At 38.8% G+C, this 20812-nt stretch overlaps 1 protein-coding gene across 1 annotated transcript in view; it reads right to left on the bottom strand.

Moving 5' to 3' along the window:
• Positions 1-11151: 11151 nt before the first annotated feature.
• LOC136883173 (uncharacterized) overlaps positions 11152-20812 on the bottom strand; it is a 45499-nt gene continuing 35838 nt past the window's right edge. The window contains exons 3-4 of the mRNA XM_068229663.1: positions 19745-19776; positions 11152-14467 (exon numbers count right to left, since the gene is read on the bottom strand). Of these exons, the coding sequence (XP_068085764.1) occupies positions 11281-14467; positions 19745-19776 (3219 nt within the window). The 3' untranslated portion in view covers positions 11152-11280. The remainder of the gene's footprint in view (positions 14468-19744; positions 19777-20812) is intronic.

Here is a 20812-nt window from a genome sequence, read left to right as displayed (position 1 = left end):
TGAACACATCAATGAATGTTCTGATCACATGTTGCATCGAGTGCAGTGTTCAATTCTAGTCTTGTTATGTTTCAATCTGATCTTCTTAGAACAAAGGTATCCCCTAACATGTTGTACAGTGTTCGGTTCTACTTGTTTAGTGATCTGAACACATCAATCAATGTTCTGATCACTTGTTGTATCGAGTGCTGTGTTCAATTCTAGTCTTGTTATGTTTCAATCTGATCTTCTTAGAACAAAGGTATCCCCTAACATGTTGTACAGTGTTCGGTTCTACTTGTTTAGTGATCTGAACACATCTATCAATGTTCTGATCACATGTTAAGGTTAACGACATCGACTGCAGTGTTCGATTCTAGTCTTGTTATGTTTCAATCTAATTTTCTTAGAACAAAGGTATCCCCTAACATGTTGTACAGTGTTCGGTTCTACTTGTTTAGTGATCTGAACACATCAATCAATGTTCTGTTCACATGTTAAGGTTAACGACATCGAGTGTAGTGTTCAATTCTAGTCTTGTAATGTTTCAATCTGACCTTCTTAGAACAAAGGTATCCCCTAACATGTTGTACAGCGTTCGATTCTACTGATGTAGTGTTCTGAACAATCCGAACAATGTTTTAATCACATGTTGAAGTTAACGACATCGAGTACTGTGTTCGATTCTAGCCTTGATCACTTATTTTGTGTTCTGAACACATCAATCAATGTTCTGATCACATGTTGTATCGAGTACTGGCTGTCTCATAAGGAGCTATGTATAACCGCCATCTTCCGTCCGCCATCTTGCGCAAGCATCCTTAGGGATGGGGGGCGTCTCTAGCCATCTTGTGCAAGGATCCTTAAGCCGCCCCATAAGAGCAACCACCATCTTGCGCAAGCATCCCTAGGGTGTCGCATAAGGAGCCTTGTATTACCGCCATCTTGCGCAAGCATCCCAAGGGTGTCTCATAAGGAACTATGTATAGCGATCATCTCGCATAAACACCTTTAAGGAGTCATGTATAGCCACCATCTTGTGCAATTAGCGTCGAGAGATAGCTGCTGTAGAATTTTTCTTTTAAAATTATCGGCCACCATTTTTCAACTAAAGAGTGTAGCACTGAGGTTTGCTATGTAAGATGGCGGATGACAGCTGACAAAAAGCGCGTGAGTTTGTTTACTAAACAAGAGCACGTGGAATTTGCCGCCACCACAGTTCAACTAAAGATGGCAGCACGGTGCTCTCTTGATTAAAGATGGCGGATGACAGCTAACAGAACTTTTCAAATTACCCGCTACTACAGAGAGCAGCACGGTGCTCTGTGGATTAAAGATGGCGGATGACAGCTGACGAAATTACCCGCAGCACAGTGCTCTATTGATTAAAGATGGCGGACGACAGCTGTCAAAAAAGAACGTGGGTTTGTTTACTAAACAAGAACACGTGGAATTTGCCGCCACCACATTTCAAAGGTATCTAGCTAAAGAGTACAGCAGTGAGGTTTGTGATGCAAGATGGCGGATGACAGCTGTCAAAAGGCACGTGGAATTTGTCACCGGCACAAAGAGTGCAGCACGGTGCTCTCTGGCGGTTGACAGCTGTCAGAAAGGCACATAGGTTTGTAAAGCGTGTAGAATTTACCACCACCACATAGAGGGCAGCACGGTGCTCTCTAGATTAAAGATGGTGGATGATAGCTGCACGTGGCTTTGTTTCCAAACAGGAGCATAAAGAATTTTTCAAATTGCCGTCACTACATTTCAAAGGTATCTAGTTAAAGAGTGCAGCACTGAGATTTGCGATGCAAGATGGCGGATGACAGCTGTGACGTACCACATTTCAAAGGTAAGTAGCTAAAGAGGGCAGCACGGTGCTCTCTGGATTAAAGATGGTGGTTGACAGCTGCACGTTGCTTTGTTTCCAAACAAGAGCACGTGGAATTTTCCGCCACCACATTTCAAACTAAAGAGTGCAGCACTGAGGTTTGCGATGCAAGATGGCGGATGACAGCTTTGACGTACCACATTTCAAAGGTAAGTAGCTAAAGAGGGCAGCACTGTGCTCTATGGATTAAAGATGGCGGAGGACAGCTGCACGTGGATTTGTTTATCTCACGCTAGTGAGGTTATGTTGGTAGCACTAAGGTTTAGGCCCGCCAAGATGGCAGCACTGCCGATGACAGGTGACGAATTTTACATCTACTACGATAAAGAGGGCAGCACAGTGCTCTGTGGTTTAAAGATGGCGGATGACAGCTGTCAAAAAGCACGTGGCTTTGTTTATTACACGCTAGTTAGGTTAAGTTGGTAACACTAAGGTTTAGGCCCGTCAAGATGGCAGTACTGAGGTTAGCGATGCGTTGTTGTCTGTCAAAAAGCACGTGGCTGTCAAAAAACACGTGGCTTTGTTTACCTCGCGCTAGTTAGGTTAAGTTGGCACTACTGAGGTTTAGGCCCGTCAAGATGGCAGTACTAAGGTTAGCGATGCGTTGTTGTCGATGACAGCTGTCAAAAAGCACGTGGCTGTCAAAAAACACGTGGCTTTGTTTACCTCGCCCTAGTTAGGTTAAGTTGGCACTACTGAGGTTTAGGCCCGTCAAGATGGCAGCAGTGAGGTTAGCGATGCGTTGTTGTCGATGACAGCTGTCAAAAAGCACGTGGCTTTGTTTATAAATTCAAATATCCCGCCAAAAATTCAAATTTCCCGCCAAAATTCTAATTTCCCGCCAGAATTCAAATTTCCCGCGGGAGGGGGCGGCCGAACCCGCTTATTATACTACTCGTATGGCCTCATCTACCGTGTTCAGACATTTCGATTTGACGCCATCTGGCTGTCTGCTCGTCAATTTCGACGTTCCGTTTTACTCTAGGTGCGCTAGATGGCAGGGAGACTAAACCGGATCTCTCCTGGGCGTCTATGGCTTAGATTTAATTAACTTTGTCGGGTAAATACCAAATGTATCACCAGAGATCTTTTACATGCCGTCATCGTACGACATGGATTGTCGAATGGACTTTTTCCGTCCTTCAAAATTCCGACTACCTCTGCCGGGTTTGAACCCGCTATCTTGGATTCGGAGGCCGACACTCTACCACGGACCCACAGAGGCAATAATTAATTACGTTTGATGGTGATGGATGTATGATTTTTATTTCGTGACGTGTGTGCCATTATGTTGGGAGTTATTGGCTCTTAATTCTTCCCCTTTATTGAATTTTTACTTGAAACCGTGAACTTTTCCTACTGGTTTGAGCTGCACTGCCCTTCACGGCAATTTGATTTTATGTGTGCACGCACTGTTTTACCTCGTCCTGTTGCTCTGATAATTTATGTCCGTATTGTGATTTTGGCTGGGCATCCTGTTATCCATTGAGTCTTCGTTCTTTCCTTTTCAACGCGTGGTGTAATTTTGTGGGCATTTGATGATTTGCTTCGTGTACCTCTTCGGTTTTGGAAAAAGCGTTCTATGCATGTTATTTAATTGCTCGTTGTGGCTATTGGTTCCCGGTTCAGGGAAACATCTCGCAGTCTCTCATTAACCTACTGTCACGTCGGTACCAAGATTTCTGTAGATAGATCTTGGGTTTGATTTACTGATAAACAAGCAAATTCTTGTAAAGTTTGGGTAATCACTCTAGCCCTCTGTTGGGCAGTAAAATTGGTCCATGGACATTAACACCATTAATTATTGTAATTGATCTGTTTTCAAATTACCTTTTAATTTTCTTATTTAGCGGGCGTCCCTCGTTTCAAGGTACGGTTGATTATAACCTAGTTCAATTTCGTAAATCAATTTATCAGATATTAATTTATTTTAATGTATATCTGGTTAACCAATTTATCACTTAAGTAACTAATTAATTTCCGGATTTTTATCAGGTGCACCATTTAATCTTTACTCATTGATTTTCTTAATTATCGAATGTAAGTTTTGTCGCATTAATTAAACTACTTATCTCCCTTGAGAAAATTACAGAGTTTTCTTTCATGCTTTCCACTATTTAATACCGTGTATTTCTTTTGGTTCTCGCTCTGGTCACCTCTTTTTTCGGGCCAGTTTTCTGAACGTGGGTAAGTATTTCGCCGCTTCCATTTAAGTTTTCTTCGGTTTCTTGCTATGTGTTATTCTTGTTTACTTGTACCAGTAAATGCCAGTACGACTGGTACACAGTGCAGCGCTCACAGCTGTAGCGTGTGCAGACTGGTGAGTATGAACCTATACTCGGTATTCAAACTTAGTACGGTAGGCGAAGGATCGTCGAAACAGACTTGTGAATTCAGTGAATGATGTGGCACTTAGAAAATGTTCCATCGCGTACGGACTTGTAACTTGGCGAGTGCTACAACACTTAGAAACTTCTCGACAACACAGTGATTTATGAAGGTTTTAGTTACCGATTTCGTGCTTCTAACTACAGTATAGAACGTCAGTGACAAGAAATTACTTGAAGCTTTTCAATACTAATTATTGAGTGTGAATCAAGAACACTTCTTAGGGTATTATAGAATGTTAACTCACTAAAGTACAATGCTAATAATCGTACTTTGAAGGGTACGTTTAAAGACTGTGGAATGGTAACATATTCATGGAAAGTGTGCAACATTGAATTACATTCTCTCCTCTTCTTCTTCCACATCCGAAATCTGAATTTTTTAGACTATTTTCATCATGAAAGGACGATGTTTTAATGTTAATACTATGAAGCCTTACGAAACTTACAAACATTCTTCATGAATGGACCTTAGCATCGCCTATAGACACTCATAAAATTGCGTGAAGTGTAATTTGATTTTTGCAACGACATTAGTGTAATATAATTTCGTTAACAAACTCTGTTCCAAATGACAATACTCTTTAATTTATTTTGAAGTAAGAACATTCCTATTTATTCTTAGTGAATTATACTTTCAATAGACTATAATTTCGAGTGACACAATTTAGGAATAATTGAACTGTGCTAGAAATACACCCTGAGATCTGAGTAATACTTATTACAGACGACAGAACTAGGTGTATTACAGACTATGATTTCTAGTGCAGAAATCTCGAAATATTGTACCAGTAATAAGATACTCCATCCGTGTGCATTTATTAGAACTGTGTTGTATTAAAATAGGACACTCCAGAATTTAAGGATAGTCAGTTGGAGTTTTTCGTGTTCTACCAATATATTTTGAATACGACAATTCCTGACAAGTACCTATTACGCTTATCTACAAGTGTCGGCGAGGGAAAAGAAGGTCCTGGTTCGACGAGGGACATCATATCGTGGTTCGACGAGGGATTCAAATGTGGTACCATGGTGGACATCACGACATCCAACAACAGGTATTTCAGCGTGTGGTTCGCTCAACTTCATGTTCTTCAATCCAGTCCAGTGTTGCAGTAATACAGGTGATGTAAGTGCTTTACAAACCTTGTAGTTCCACCATACTAAGTTTTCATTAGTGGAACAGTAAACTCAGTAATTTTTGGAGTGGGTAGCATAACGAACATTATGAACTAGAATCATTTGGGTCTAGAGCAATTATTTAAGCGTCAAGATTGAACTTTGCAGGACGCACGTTATTTTTCACTTTAATAATTTTGTGAATCTCAGTATTAAATTTAGGTAAAATAAAGCATAACTTTGCGTCTCGAGAGCTATAAACTTACAAACAGAATGTATGCTACGAGTGATAAAAATATTTTTTTATTTCGGTTCACTAAATGAATTTAATCTCAAAACAGACCATATCAGAAGATAGGTTTATACTTGAATAAAAATAAATTATATCTTAAAGTTTAAATCTAAAGATTTAGAGAAAAATTTCGTCATTTTGATAAGCCTATGTGCAGGTTAAATGCTTTACTTTCAATAGCTTCAACTAAAGCTAGCCAGTTTCTCTATATAAATCGCCATCAAAGGGGATGATAAGGAATCTTCCTTTAGAGTTCAATAAAAGAATAAATGTTATTAAATAATAATACACCATCTTTTTCCACACCCTCTCTGTACTGCTCCATAAGAAACCGAAACCCCTTTGATAAACCTCATGTCTTATTCTTCTCACTACAGAGGGAGGATAGTGTAACGTGGCGACCAACGTAAGGGCCTGGAATGGAGTCACTCCAAGTAAGAAAGTACAGCGATGCCGAACGTGCATAGACCTCGAATGGCATGTAGTAAAATTCAATTTCTATAACTACACTTTGAACCGACTGCGATTCGTTGTCTCCCTTCGTATAACCTGGGGAAATTATCATTCCAAACATGGATGACTTAATCGCAGCAATTTAAGTCTTAGATAGCATTAAAGACCAAAATGGTAAAATCGATCGACAGAATGCTATGATGGATCCATCAAACGCTCAATTAAACACTGCGATCGATCAATTTAATACTCCGTCAAATGTTAAGATTACTTAATCTAATACACAGTTAAACACGCAACTGAATGCTCAAATGGCTCATTTAAATAGGAATATTGAACAATTAAATGAACAAATAGCATCTACTAATACTAATATAGAAGAATTTACTGCTCAAGTCAAGAGTACACTTGAATCTAGATTTGCTGAAGCACAATTTGCATTAGGGCGTAAATTTGCTGAGGCAGATAAGGTCACTAACAATCGATTAATGGAATCGAGTGCCTATTTAGAACAGAATTTTCTTAAGACAGGCCCTAAAATGTAGAAAAGATTTCAGGATTCCAGTAATAAAGTAGAAGCTAAGTTAGGTGAAATGAAGAATCATTTCGTTGAAAACTTTGAAGCCTTCAAGGACGACATAAAAGCCTAAGTTATAAATTCTGTTGACCAAGGTATTCTAAAATTCTCCAGTCCGTTCAAACATTTGCTACCGAGTTGAGGGAACGCCATGCTGAATTTCAAGTATCTCCTAGCCACATATCACACGCTCAAATTGAAATGGCTCAGATTCAAAAGAGTTTAAGGGATTCATTTAAGTCCGATGTCGGTGAAATTAATATAGAAATAGGACTTCTTAAATCCAAGCAAGGAGAGTTTGATAAGCGTTTCACACGGCCAATGGTAAATACTCACGCGCAACTAGCAGCACTTTCCTAGGACGTTAAAGATTTTAAAGCAGATTTACCATCCGAAATTAAGACTTTAGTTAATACATTTCAGCCCAAGGTAGAAAGTTTGTCAGAGGAAGTTACCTGTCGTTCATATTAAGTCCAAGTATTTCGAGGGACATATCAAATACTGCCACACTTATAAAATTTCAGGATGATAAACCGACCAAGTTCTCCGGCAGAGCTGAATGCAACGCTAGAGAATTTTCTCATAACGTAGAAGATTTACTACAAGAAAATCGAATAAATCAAGATAGGCAACTCCGCACTGTTTCCAAGTTTATCATGGTTTATTGCTTTCAAAAATAATTTCCTCACATATGAGGACTTTATGAAAGTACTTTTAAATAGATTCTGGGCCACAGAAACACAACATGTCGTAAAAATGCATCTGTACTCAAGGAAATATAATGCACCTGTAAATACACCCCGACATTCAGATTACTGTCTTATGCCACTAAAGAAGATGCAATATTTGGATCCTCCTTTACCAGATCAAGAGCTCTTCCAAATAATGATTTTACAGTTTCTTTCCCACGTACAAGAAATACTTGTAGCTGCCAACATTCAGACATCAGAGCATTTAGATGCACCTTTAAGGAGGTTAGACACAGCTAACACACAGCTAACTTCCAAAGGCGCTAAACCCAAAGATGTTTCCACTAATCTCACCGAAGTCAAGATCCCAAGCCAAGAAAGCACGACAACTAGAGAAGAGAGGCGATCTATGATACTGCTCCTATCAGACTTCGTGGTTTGCAGAGAAGAACATATAGGAATGAAGTTCCTTACAAGACTTGATCTTCATGGAGAAGACCCGAAGAAACTGCAGAAGATGCTATGAATGCCAGCAGAAAAGAACTAGAGAACGGGTGGAAAGAAACAAAGGACTACGCCAGGGAGAAACATAGACCAAATGAAGACCCAGGAGCAACATCTTTGGAATATCAGCAGCATGCTACGTAAGTTGCACGAAAAGTCTAGTCATGATACCAACATGACAAGTCCAAAAGAAACAATTCAATAGAAAGGACATTACCTAATTTTCGAAGAGAGGACGACCACTACATCATATGTACGAATTAAGTTCATTATTGGAATATCAATTATTCCTAACTTCTATACGAGGATGCACATCAGACTAGGCCTACTATCTTACGTTCATTACCAGTTATTTCTATTCGTATAGCAAACCTGAACGTCATGGCCTTGAGAGATTCAGGAGCACAAGCTTCACTTATATCAGCCAAATTAGTCGAATCTTTGGGGAATGATAATTCCATCTTGTTAATGCCGGTTGCACAATTGAAAGTACGAGGAATAGTTCCCGACAAAAATGTTAAGTGCAAAATGCAAGCTTTTGTGGAATCCACATAACCGGGAAATCCTTTGATTATTTTTTCCTAAAAATAGCTCATCTCAACTAAAATTTTATCATAGGATCGGGTTTCATGATCAAGTATAAAGGAACCATTGACTATAATACCAATCTTGTTAGTCTGAGTAATTCCGAGTCTATAGAATTGCAGCTGATGATACAGAAATTAGAGAAGTTGAAACCCAAATCAAAGAAACCGGTAGTGACAATGAGATTCCCTCTGAATGCGAGGATGCGTTAGTCGAAGTAATGGTGGACAAAATGGGTAACCTTGGAGAGAACGATGAAGCGTAACCAGGATACTTGAAGAACCAGAAATCGTTGCACGACTAGATGCAGCAAGACAGGAGGTCTTTGATAGTTATCCTGGTGTTTTTTACGATAAACCCGGGGAAATCTAGGGATTTGAGTATCACCTCAATGTGAATAATCGTGACTCTTACAGGAAGAAATCTTATCCAGTTCCAGAGAAATTTAAAGATGAAGCTAGAGCCCGGATTATTCAAATGAAGGAAGATAGTATCATTACATTGTAGGTCACCCCATATATTAATCATATGGCAGTAGTACAAGGCTATGTCTAGATGCTCGTGTTCTCAATGAGCGTCTTATTCTCGAACTTGATCGTTCTCCTCTTCGGAAAGACATTATTCCACGTTTTCATGCGAAGAATTTTTTGTTGCTGGAATGGATTTTTATTATGCCACAAACCTCAAGAAGTATGTTCCATGGGAGAAATGAAGAGAATACAAAGGAAAATACTTCGAATTTTCTTTCACCAGCCCGGGAGGAATATCTACCAGGAAATGCTGGTCAACGGGAATATGCAATTTTAAAGTCCGAAATTTGTAACGGGACGGCAAGAATTTAGGTTCCCAACGGCACGGAACGGCCCAGCACTCAGCTTGCAGTCCACTTCACCTGTCCACGTCACGGATGATGCAACAGCGCGTGAACAAGGCGTGACAGTCTGGAAGTTCCTAGATCATTATCTAAAATCCAAAACTATCGGAATTTTTATTTTAAATATACACCACCTTGTAGCCCAAGGTATATGTGTACACATATGCAAATTTGACAAAAATCGACCCGTGGAATTGGGAGATATTCGAGGAAAAATAAATGCAATTTTCACTTAATTTTTACTTTCATAATTTTGTGAACCTCAGTGTGTAAAATTTCTGTAAACTGAAGCATAAATTTGCGCCTCGATTGCTATAAACATAAAAACAGAATTTATGTTACGAGTGATAAAAATATGTTATTCATTTCTGTTCACTAAATGAATTTATTCTGAAGAGAGACAATATCAGAAGAGTTCGTTACTTCAAGAGAAAATTTATTTTCATTCAAGAAAAAATATGAAGACTTAGAGAAAAAAGCATCATTTTAACAAGCCTATGTGCAGGATAAATGCTTGACTTTCAATAGCTTCAACTAAAGCTAGCCAGTAACTGTATACAAATCGTCAACAAAGAAAATTATAAGGAATCTACCTTTTGAGTTCAATGAAAGAATAAATGTTATTAAGGAATAAAACATTATAATTTCGCATACCATCTCTCTACCACTCAATGTGACCCCGAAACCCCTTTCATAAACATCATGCATTATATTTCCCGGTACAATATATATATAGTACAATGTATACAGATCGCCCCAAACTGACCTCCATTTGTTAATATGGATTATATTTCACCAGTTTCCCTAGTGGTTTTAGCGGCGTCATACTCTCACAGTATATTTTCCAGGTAGTAAGTCATACTTATAAGAGTAGGTACCATTTGCCGGTTCACTACCAAAATCAACTTTTAACCATTCACACACAATTTTCGCGAATTTTTCTCAAAATTTAATACTTTCTCCCCAAATCATCCATTTTATGGAATAATATCAAAAGTTAATATTTCTATAAAAATTTTAGTATAAAAGCTATAAATTACCGGTTTCAGTATAAATTCACAAAAGTTCAGACATACATTTTTACCATGTGCCCGGGACTTTGGTCTTTTTGAGAAAAGCGAGGCAAATATCTTATATTTATGTTCCTGATCTATTGGATGGAGCTAGGTAAGAAAACTAGTGTTAAAAAACCTTCCAGTGCTGTCAAAATGACAACTGGTATGTTTATCCCTGCAAAATTTCTCCTTGATAAAGTTCAGATAAAAAAAAGTGTTAGAATCTTGTCAAAAGATATTGCTGAGCAAGATTTCTTGTTTGAAAGCAACTAAAAATCAGCCTTTAAAAAACCTTGTTTCAAGTATAGCTATGCTGAAATTTAGAATTATGATTCTGTGGACATTAGAACGAAAACAAAATTACCTGCTAGACCTTCACTTACTTGTGAAACACATCCCCGCAAATATCGTGGTCCAAGAAATATAAATCCTGCAATGCTGAAATATTTACAGGAACTGATGGAATATATTCTACCAGTTTATCACGAATAGAACCAAAATATTAAATCTGTTGCAGAATCTGAGACTATTCCTGATGAACAATTTTGTTTTACCATAGCACTGATTACTGTTAAATAGCACCTTTAACATAAATTTCCGGGACAAGATACAGTGATACAATTTTTAAATGCAATAGACAAAGTATAACATGTTAAAAGAGGGTAAGTGAAAGAGGTAATGAATACTTCTGAGATATTAAAAAATGTTTTCATTACCATCTGTGATAGGTGTGTAAAGGATTGAAGAAGTTTAATGTAAAGTTTCTCTTCGTTTATTGATAATGTCTTCTTTTGGGCAATAAAATATGAACAAGTATACTGTCTGCTTGGACCTTATGTTTACGAATGTGAATGAAGCCCGTAGTATTTAAGTATAACCTAGAGTCCGCCAAACCTTTCGATGGCGTCTACAAACTCCTTCCTGCTTTCGATATGTGGCACATTCCCAGTCACAGAAGCACCATGCTCTAGAAGAATTCCTACTAAACGCCAGCATTCAGCTTCGGCTGCACAATACAGAGGTGTAAGACCGAACAGACTATCGGTTACTTCTAAATTAGGTTTATATTTTAGTAGCTTCAGCAGCAATTCTTCGGCACCTCTGTCTCGGATCTGGACTGCTAAATGCAGCGGTGTTCTTCCTAAAGCATCTGTCTCGTTCAAGTGATCCTTCACTCTTTCCAGGGCATTGGTATCTCCATTCAGTACAGCAAGATGTGCTGGCAATTCCCTGGCCAATTCCTGAGAGAAGGTTTTGTAAACAATTTCTAACCAAGAAGCGGAAACACTTAACCGAATAAGCGGTTCGTTCCCTCTCCAATGTTTGGCAAGCCACTTACCAGCAAAATGCTCCGCAAATGTCCGATGAAGGAAATGTGGCTTACCATCAACAACGCAATCCATAATCCCTAAGTACTCTCTTCCCTCCTCAATATTTTGGCATATTCTCAGTACCTTCTCAATTATCAAATACTGAAAAGTCCCATTGAGATTGTCTAAGATATCCAACGCAACCAATGAACAAATCATATGACGCTTCATGAAAGTCTCACGCAGATCCCCTTTAATTATATCGATTTGAGATGAAGGGCCACGTAAACGAAGCTTGTTCCTGATATAGATATCTAATTTCATCTCTATAAATGTATCGTATAAGTTAGCAATGTTTAATAACATTGATTCGTCTGACAAGACTCTGGCATCATAAACTTCACACATCATTTTTAGGAGCAAAGGGGAGCTGCTAAGGCGAACACCATCCCAAACTGGTATTTTGTAAAGAAATGCCCTTCGGAACTCCTTAGCCTTCTTGTCATCCCACAACTTAGAGAGAAAATTGAACTGTTCTTGGTCAGAGAGCGGTTCTATGTCAAATGCTTTACTTCTTAGTTCCATTTCTAGTTTTCCTTTAACATTATACCTTGATGCAACGCATAAAGTTGCTCGTCTTAAATTTCTCCAAATGAATGTCAAAATATCAATAACTGTATCAATGTATGATGGCGCTATTTCATCAAAAGCATCAAATAGAATGCACAAATCATCTCCTTTTTCCAACAAGTTGTAGTTCAGTAATTTCTTTCCTAGTTCACAACCATCTAGATTAGCAGGTTTGCTTAAAAGGTCAAGAACATTTGTAGTATTTACGGAAGTTCTTTTCATCATCTCAAGGGTTGCTGAATGTTTGTTAAGGTCTATATAAATAGTCCAGCGATGAGGATAGATTTCTTTCCTCCTCCTGGCCAGCTCATGCAAAAGAGCAGTTTTACCGCTACCAGGTTCACCTGCCACAATGACTGTCCCAAACCGTTTCCTCACGAGGTCTTCTTCCTCTGACCTCCAAAATCTAATACATTCGGTAAAAGTAAGGAAATCATATTTTACCAATGCGTCTCCCTCGAGGTTGTTGAGGACGTTCTCAGTATTCCCATGAGAATGCACCCACTGAAGTGAATAGTCTATGCCAAACGCTTTTAAGAAATGAAGAGGATCTTCTGATGAATATTCGGCACAACATTTGAATCCGCGTATTGCTTCTTCAAATTCTTGACGGCTCTTCACATTAAATCTGTGTTCGTTCTCACTAAACCATCTTTCATCTATGCTCTCCACTCCTTTTGCTTTTGCTAATAACAACTTGAGGACGTGCATGTTCATGTCACAGAGAAAAAAATTGTCATTTGAAAGCAAAACTTTTTCGTTGACAACAAACTTCTTAGACAATGTTCGTGGTATGTATATCCCAGTAGATTCAGGCATAGCTTCCCCAATCTTTACCTTTGTAGAAGTTAAAACATCTTGAAGAATACCTCCTTCTAGAACTTTTTCAACCCATATACTACCAAGTGTGATTGTTTTTCCCTGGAAATCGACAGGTAGCTCTTTCAATCGGGCTTGTGACTTGTCATCTAACTGGTTTAAACTAGATTTAATAATTTCTGTACCAATTTCATCTAAAAAATCTTGCGAGATCCCTAATGTTTTGGCATCCCTGCTAGAGATGATGACAAGCTTTTCCTTATTCCGTTTCTGAGGGTTATCAATATACCTCACGATATTGCCTCCTAAGTTCTGGCAACAGTTCGTAACATCAGTAACGACCAGCACGTCACACACACCATTCGACCAGAGACTGAAAAGCGTATCCTGACTCCTCTGAGGTTCAGAGATGTCAGTAAAAATTACTGGAAGTTTCTCCTTTTTGATAAAGGTTTGATATACTTTTAGACACGCTATTTGGGCTTCATTGCTCTCACATTTAAAGAGTATTATATCATACTCAGAACCCAGCACCCTATTTTCGAGATCTGAAAGAACATCCTCACGAAATTGTATCTCTTTCAGCAGTGTATTCTGACCAAGGAGTTCATTTTGCAGCTCAGTCCATTCTTCCCACTTGTCATCAAGTGCTGTTTTCTTCTTCTTTTCCCACCAGGCTGCAATTTTTTCAACGAAGTTCTTCTGAATGACGTGACACTGAAATACAAAGCCATTGCACATTTTGATTAGTTCCTGCTTTATAATTTCATCCACATCTTTTGGACCAAATTGATATCTAAATATTAAAAGCCTGTCCACAAAATCTTTAGCTCCAGTTTCATTCTTAAAGTCTTTACAGATGTTATCAGTAATATTGACCTTAAATACATCTTCAGGTTTCCATGTTGTACACAACAAATTCTTTGCAGGAGAGTCAAGACATTCGACTCTATTTGTTAATTCCACATTTGCGTTTGTAAAGAAAGCATATGTACAGTTCTTAAAATGAGCTGACGTGTTTGATTTTTCCAGACTTTCAAAATAATTCTTCAACGACTTTTTTCCCGTAAGACTTATTGGGTGTTCACTAGTTTTTAACTGCACCAGGATACTTTGTTCATTGCCAGGACTCCCGTAGGAAAACACTATGTCATCAAAGCCACCTGCACGTTTGTCGTTCGATGTCATTTTGAAGTTTGTGAAGCTGCTGTTGGACTGCACAGCTCGTAAGAAGACCAGGGCACACATCTTAATCTCGAAGTTAGTCCCATCTTGATTAGCAGCTCCCGGTCTCGTAATGTATTCCCTGAAACAAGAAAGTGAGGAAACTATTACCAGTCAGATTTTGTGTGACTGTTTGTAGCGTGGTGCAGTCCTTGTAGGCAGACCCTGTCGTGTATGTTGTTGTGGAAGAGGATAGTTGTGTATGAGATGCTGGATTGTTAGGGACAGCACAAACAACCAGCCTATTTAATATTAAAGTCACTGACCCCGCCGGAAATGAAGCCCGTCCCCTCTAAATCCTACCAGAAGAACTGACGGTACGTTCAGTTTGTGCCACTGTGTAGCGACCATCATGTGCTGAGATGCGTGAAAGATAACACTGGGTAGCGGCAGAGTGCCTCATTCTGAACTGCGAGAGTGTCATGCACGGGATGTGAACTGAGGTCTACGATAGCGACAACGAGTGTAACTGTGAAAATGTTAGTAAACGAACACCGAGTGTCAATTAATGAGAATAAATTTTGTGTCCCGTGCTGTGACAGTAAGTTGTGATCTTGGCAATGTTAATGTGTAGATTAATTAGTTAGAGTTAGGCGCTGCCAGACTCTGTGTTCCTTTGTCTGACACGCCAGATTGTTACAGTATGTATTATTATCGTATATAGAGAAACAAGACACAAGCATTTATTTATTTATTTATTTATTTATTTATTTATTTATTTATTTATTTATTTATTTATTTATTTATTTATTTATTTATTTATTTATTTATTTATTTATTTATTTATTTATTTATTAAACTAATGTTGTGAACATTACAGATTTCCCCAACTACACTGTTCACTACTTTCCTTATTTTGCCAGCAAGTAATACAGTAAATTAACTGCCTGAACAATGAGATTGAGGAAGAAGAAATTGGATACATTCAACTACATCAAGACACTATCACAGTATGTAGCAAACTGGTCAATATGAAGATTATACAGAGCCATAATTCTCTATAAAGAAGAGTTTTTGTGAGTCTGTGTTAGATTTCGGCGTGAAGAATATATTCCGCAATCTACAGGGAGTTACATTTGGAATATATATGTCAATTCTTTCTCTGATTTTACTGTCGTCAATTTAGTCATGTATTACTTTATGAAGGATATACATCCCAGAAAATTTATTCCGTGAGATAGTTTCCTACCATCAACAGCTTTGAGAATTAAGGCGTACAATTCGTATTAGGGACAATAACCAAACTTCTTGTAATAAACATATCCAAGAAATTATCTTCCGACTTACTCAATTAGATCGACATATTTCTCTATGAAGGGGTTCCAAATAATCGAGGCATATTCTAGTTTTCATCTTACAAGAGCATTATACAATATTATCAAGGTCCCATAAGAAAACTTAAGGAATTCCTTATAACAAATCACATGCATTTGTAAGCTTTACTAACGATATTTTCGATATGAGTTTTAAAATTTAGGTCGCAGATAAATGTACCACATAAATTACATACTACATTAACTACGCCTATAAGGAAGTAATCAGGAAATAAATGCGAGAATCTCGACAGGAGTACACAGTACTTCGCCAGGTGGAAAAATTTTTCAATCCGAATATTAACAGATAAGTCATGCGTCTGTTCAAAGGATTGTTGTGGGAAAAAAACTACCTTTATTCTCGCTACCAAACACTCTTTAATATTTACAATAACAATATGTATTTATTTTTACTTAGCAGTGTACAACGATTCGTAGTTTTTCTATGTAAAACAACAAAAGATCCCAGTCTGCTCTCTTGAAGTGTGTTTCTTTGCTTATTTCAAAGCCCTTGAAAACAAATCTAAGAAGTAACAAGAATCAAAGAGGTTACACTAACTGATCTCACACAACATCCTCCCACCTAAGTCAAATGAATGTTAACATGAACTGACTTACACCTTAGTCCTGAAATATAGTCCTGAAACAATTACAAAATCTTAAAATTCAATAACATAGACACAAAGAAATACGTTAATTGTCACATATCACAAATTTAACCTTTCTGGCTTGTGAATAAATCGTGCTAGACGAGTTATTTTCACTGCCTTCTTTGAAATTTGAGGACCATCTTCAGGAGGAGTAGAAGAGTCACATGCTCCGGCCTCGTGATTATCCTGTATATTTTCTTCACTCGGAACAAAGTCTTTCCTTAGGTGGTTTCCGATGTCCTGAGTATCCTCAGGTCGTTGAAACTCGATTTCCAGTGGATATATACTTTGAACTGGCCTTATAAGTTCGCCTGAAGCAGTGACAACACGAACTACTCTAACATTGCCCTTAAGAAGCTCAACAACTCGTCCCAATGGCCAATCCATTCTTCTAGTGTCATAATTGCCAACCAAAACAATTTCTCCCATTTTGAGATCATGTGGCTTATCCTTGCTGGTAAATAACTTCAACTGACCTAAATACTCATAACGAAATCAAGTTTCTCTTTCAGCTGATGGCGATACTGCAGCCTTTTCCGAAGATGAGTGGCTTCAAGCAGATCATACTCAGGTACTCCTACTTCTTCTATGTCGTGTAGAAACATGTTTGGAGTTGAGCAGCCAGATCTGATGGGTTGTCAGACAAATAGGTTAATGGCCAAGAATTTATGACGGTTTCGCAGTCACAGAGGATTGTCTGCATCTCTTCATAGTTGACAGATGATTGACCAAGCACTCGACGGAGAAGAGTTTTGAGCATTCCTACTAGTCGTTCCGACCAACCTCCCCACCATGGCGAAGCTGGAGGATTAAAACACCAACCTATCTTCCGCGCTGAATTGTACTGTGAGATTGCATTCCAGTCCAGTTTCTGACAGTTCTTAAACCCAACAAAATTTGTTCCCTGGTCACTGTAGACAATGACAGGTCTTCCTTGTTTGCTACAGAAACGTCTGAAAGCTTGTAGAAAGCTGTCTGTGGATAACAAAGACACCAGTTCCAATCGAACTGCACGGTAAACTCCGCAAGTGAATAATCAAACCCATGCCTTCTTGGAGGTCCCATCATCGGCTTTGATGTAGAGAGGACCAGCAAAACCAGGATGAGCGGACAACCTCTTTGAACTGTGACGTTTACAAATCATGCAGGAGTTAATAACAGCTCTAATTGTTTGTCTACCTCCTAGAATCCAATACTGTTGCCTCAGAATTGACAAGAGCGTCTGCGTACCAGAATGACAGTTGCTAAGATGTGCGTCCATAATCAGTCGCTGAACGACTGGGTGATCAGCTTTTCTTATTTCTCACTCACCGTCGCCCCCACCGCAAATGAGTTTTAACTATCATATATAAAATGTCCGGAATGTCACTGTTCACCTCAGCGACTCATTATAAAGAAACTACCCACCGTACTTCGTTCAAACCAGTTCCTAAACCCATGCAGGAATAATGGGAACAAATTGCGAAATTTTCACCCTAATCGGTCCAGTAGTTTTTGAGTCCATTCGAGGCAAACATGCATTCATTTTAATGAATGTAGATTGATTTTATTGTTTCTTTTAGGTAATTCACATTCCGGTTTGTTTAAAGTTAGTTTCATTTCTGCACCTGACGCCATCTGTTGGATTATTGTGAGACGTTGTTTTTGCTTGCTTATAAGATGACATCTTCTTGAATGCTGTATTGTTGCCATCGGCCGTGATGGTGCTGATCACTCAATGTTGCGAAATATGCTTTGTATCGGTGTATTGTATGTCCTAAACCTGGTCACGATATTGCATTTAACTTCTTTTGATGGATATTAATATCTTATTTCTCGTCTCTTGGTGTAAACTACATTTTTCTCCTGTTCACTTTGCTTTTTATGTTTATCTGGATTTGTTTATTGTCTCTATTGATTTATTTACGTTAGCTTTTCTCGTTGCGTGAATAATGTTTTGCTGTTTTTTTATATACGGTACGCTACAGTATTCACTGAGGTCTCACTTTAAAATCAAGATGTAATAATTTGTGGTCGGTTCAGCCTGCTGGTTATGTTGATGAAAATGTAGACTGGTAAAAACGAGAGATGTGGAAAGGTCATGATCTGTTAAGATTAATAACTACTATTTGGTAATTTGATAATACCTAGGATGGCCGTACCATTAATTGTACACATGGAGTGTTCTCACAAATTTACAAGTTCAATACCGAGATCGGAAGATACCATAATGCCAGAAAACGAAATTCAGCCTACATGGGGCATATTACGAGAAATGGAATGCACAACCGACCGCTACCATCCTGCGAGATCACGTATCCTAAATACTTGAAATGGCCAGCTGTTCCAGCTTTGTATTCCCAAACTGACGTTCAGTTCTCTTAGTTTACCTAGCTAGGCACATCATCTTGTATTGGAAAGTCTAATTTTCATATCGCATTTGTTGCACCTAATTTCAAGTTCTAAGTTATTCCACTGCAAACTTCAAGGACAATCTGCCGTTTGGACCAATTCGTATGCATTGAAGAAACTGCTTACTGCATATCTACCTAGCTAATCCCGTCCAGCCACTTTATACATGTAAACTATGAACAACAAAGGTGAAATATTACTTCCTGTTGTAAGTACATTGAACCAAGAACTCACTTTACCATCAGTGCTCACTGAAACCCAGTTGTCAACATAAATACCTTGTTTTTAATAATCTACTTTTAACCCCTCTGTCTCCCATTTCGGCGAACGTCTTTTCCTTCGGTACTCGGACATATGCCTTCTCTAGATCTACGAAATATTAACATAACTGTCTGTTCGTATTCTAGCAGCTGACTTACTGAAGATCTTTTCCTAACGGCCCCTTTGTAGTTTTCATCCAACTTACTCCCCCCTCCGCCCCCCTCCCCATATTAATCGCACCGTCCTTTCCAGATTGCATTGAACACATCGCCTCGTGTATAGATGAATGAGATACGTCGATAGTCGTTGCAATCTTTCCAGTACCCAAGGGGAGAGGTTGCAACTCAATGCCATTTATTTTAATTCTCGCATTGTTCGAGCGTATTATTATCATCCACCTCCGTAATGTAACGGTTAGACTATTATCTGTCGTCCTCGGTAGTAAGGGTTCTATTTCTGATACTGACTTGGCAGGAGAGTAGTTACGTACCACCCCGGGACACGAATATATTCCTGCTCCTTCGCTCAATGCTCTATGATTTCAGGATCGCTCTGCGAATTTAATGTTTGAAAGTAATTCATGCAACACACACAACACCATCCTCCACCACAATAACACGCAGGTTATTGCACACTGCAGATGCTGCCCACCCTCGTCGGAGGGTCTGCCTTGCAAAGACTAGCAATAGCCTCAGGAAATTATTATCTTATTATTATTATTACTATTAGTAATACTGCGCTTACCCTGCCGGAGTGCTGGAGCCGGGTCCTCCATCCTGAAATAAAAAGAAGAAGAACTTTAGCTGTAGTCTTCAGGTGTGTTCTCTGGCAACGAGGTCGTGTAACCATGCAGGGTTATTAGAAATGTAGCCAGTCGAGGGGCTGTGAAAGGACAAGCTTGTGACTGAAAGGGACGACGTTGATGGGTTCAAGAAGATCAAGGTACCGCTACAACACTTGTTGGTAGAAAACGTTTCTTGTGCTACTCAAATAAATACAGCAGAGACGTTCTGCTGACCAGGGAGCTGCAGCCCGAGGGTGTCCTTGAGGTCTGTTGATATTCCTCTGGGAGAAGCTGACGCTTACCGGAAACTGCGGGCGTTTAATTACAAAAGAGTAAATGTAACACTGTCGGACAGTCCGGGAGAGCAATAAACTTCAAGGTTCAGCTCTACACTTCCGTCGTTTGGCTGACCTTCAAACTCACTTAAGAATTTAAGGGTTTCATTCGCAACCCTGTCGATTGAATGCAAAATAAGGTATAGACATTCATTTAGTTTGAATACGATCACACTTCGCCTAAGCGTTGGACGAGCTAAATAACTTAAATTTCTTTCAAGTGGTGGTGGTGGTCGTGATTATTGTTCTACGATAAAGTACAATTGGGAAACTAATATCTACTAAAACCAATCCGGAGGAAAATCAGTCCAGCCGTTAGAAAAATGAAGGTCTTCGCAAAGGAAAGGGAAGATCAAGAATTGTGCGGATATTTCGGGACAGGCAACAATCTTATCTGCAATGAACTAAGTATCTCTACGACAGAGGAAGTGATATTTGTCTGCGGAAGAATAAGGGTAGACAATCTCCAGGACGAGGCAATTAGAGAGGTATTGAAATCTCCTCACGTTCCTGAAGTAACGTAACGAACGCATCGATTTTGCATCCTCAAAAGTTTGATGTTCTAAATTAGAGATGAATCGTAACTGAACAGGAACATGATGAAATGAGAACAGGCTTGTGATGAGAAATATGAGACGTTCTATTTTCCAGGCTGAACTGTGGGTGTTTAAGTCTGCGATCGAATGGTGCAAA

Source organism: Anabrus simplex, chromosome 11 (assembly GCF_040414725.1).
Source record: "Anabrus simplex isolate iqAnaSimp1 chromosome 11, ASM4041472v1, whole genome shotgun sequence".
NCBI lineage: Eukaryota > Metazoa > Arthropoda > Insecta > Orthoptera > Tettigoniidae > Anabrus > Anabrus simplex.
The sequence above is the reverse complement of the archived record's forward strand: the minus strand, read 5'-3'. Positions and strand labels throughout refer to the sequence as shown.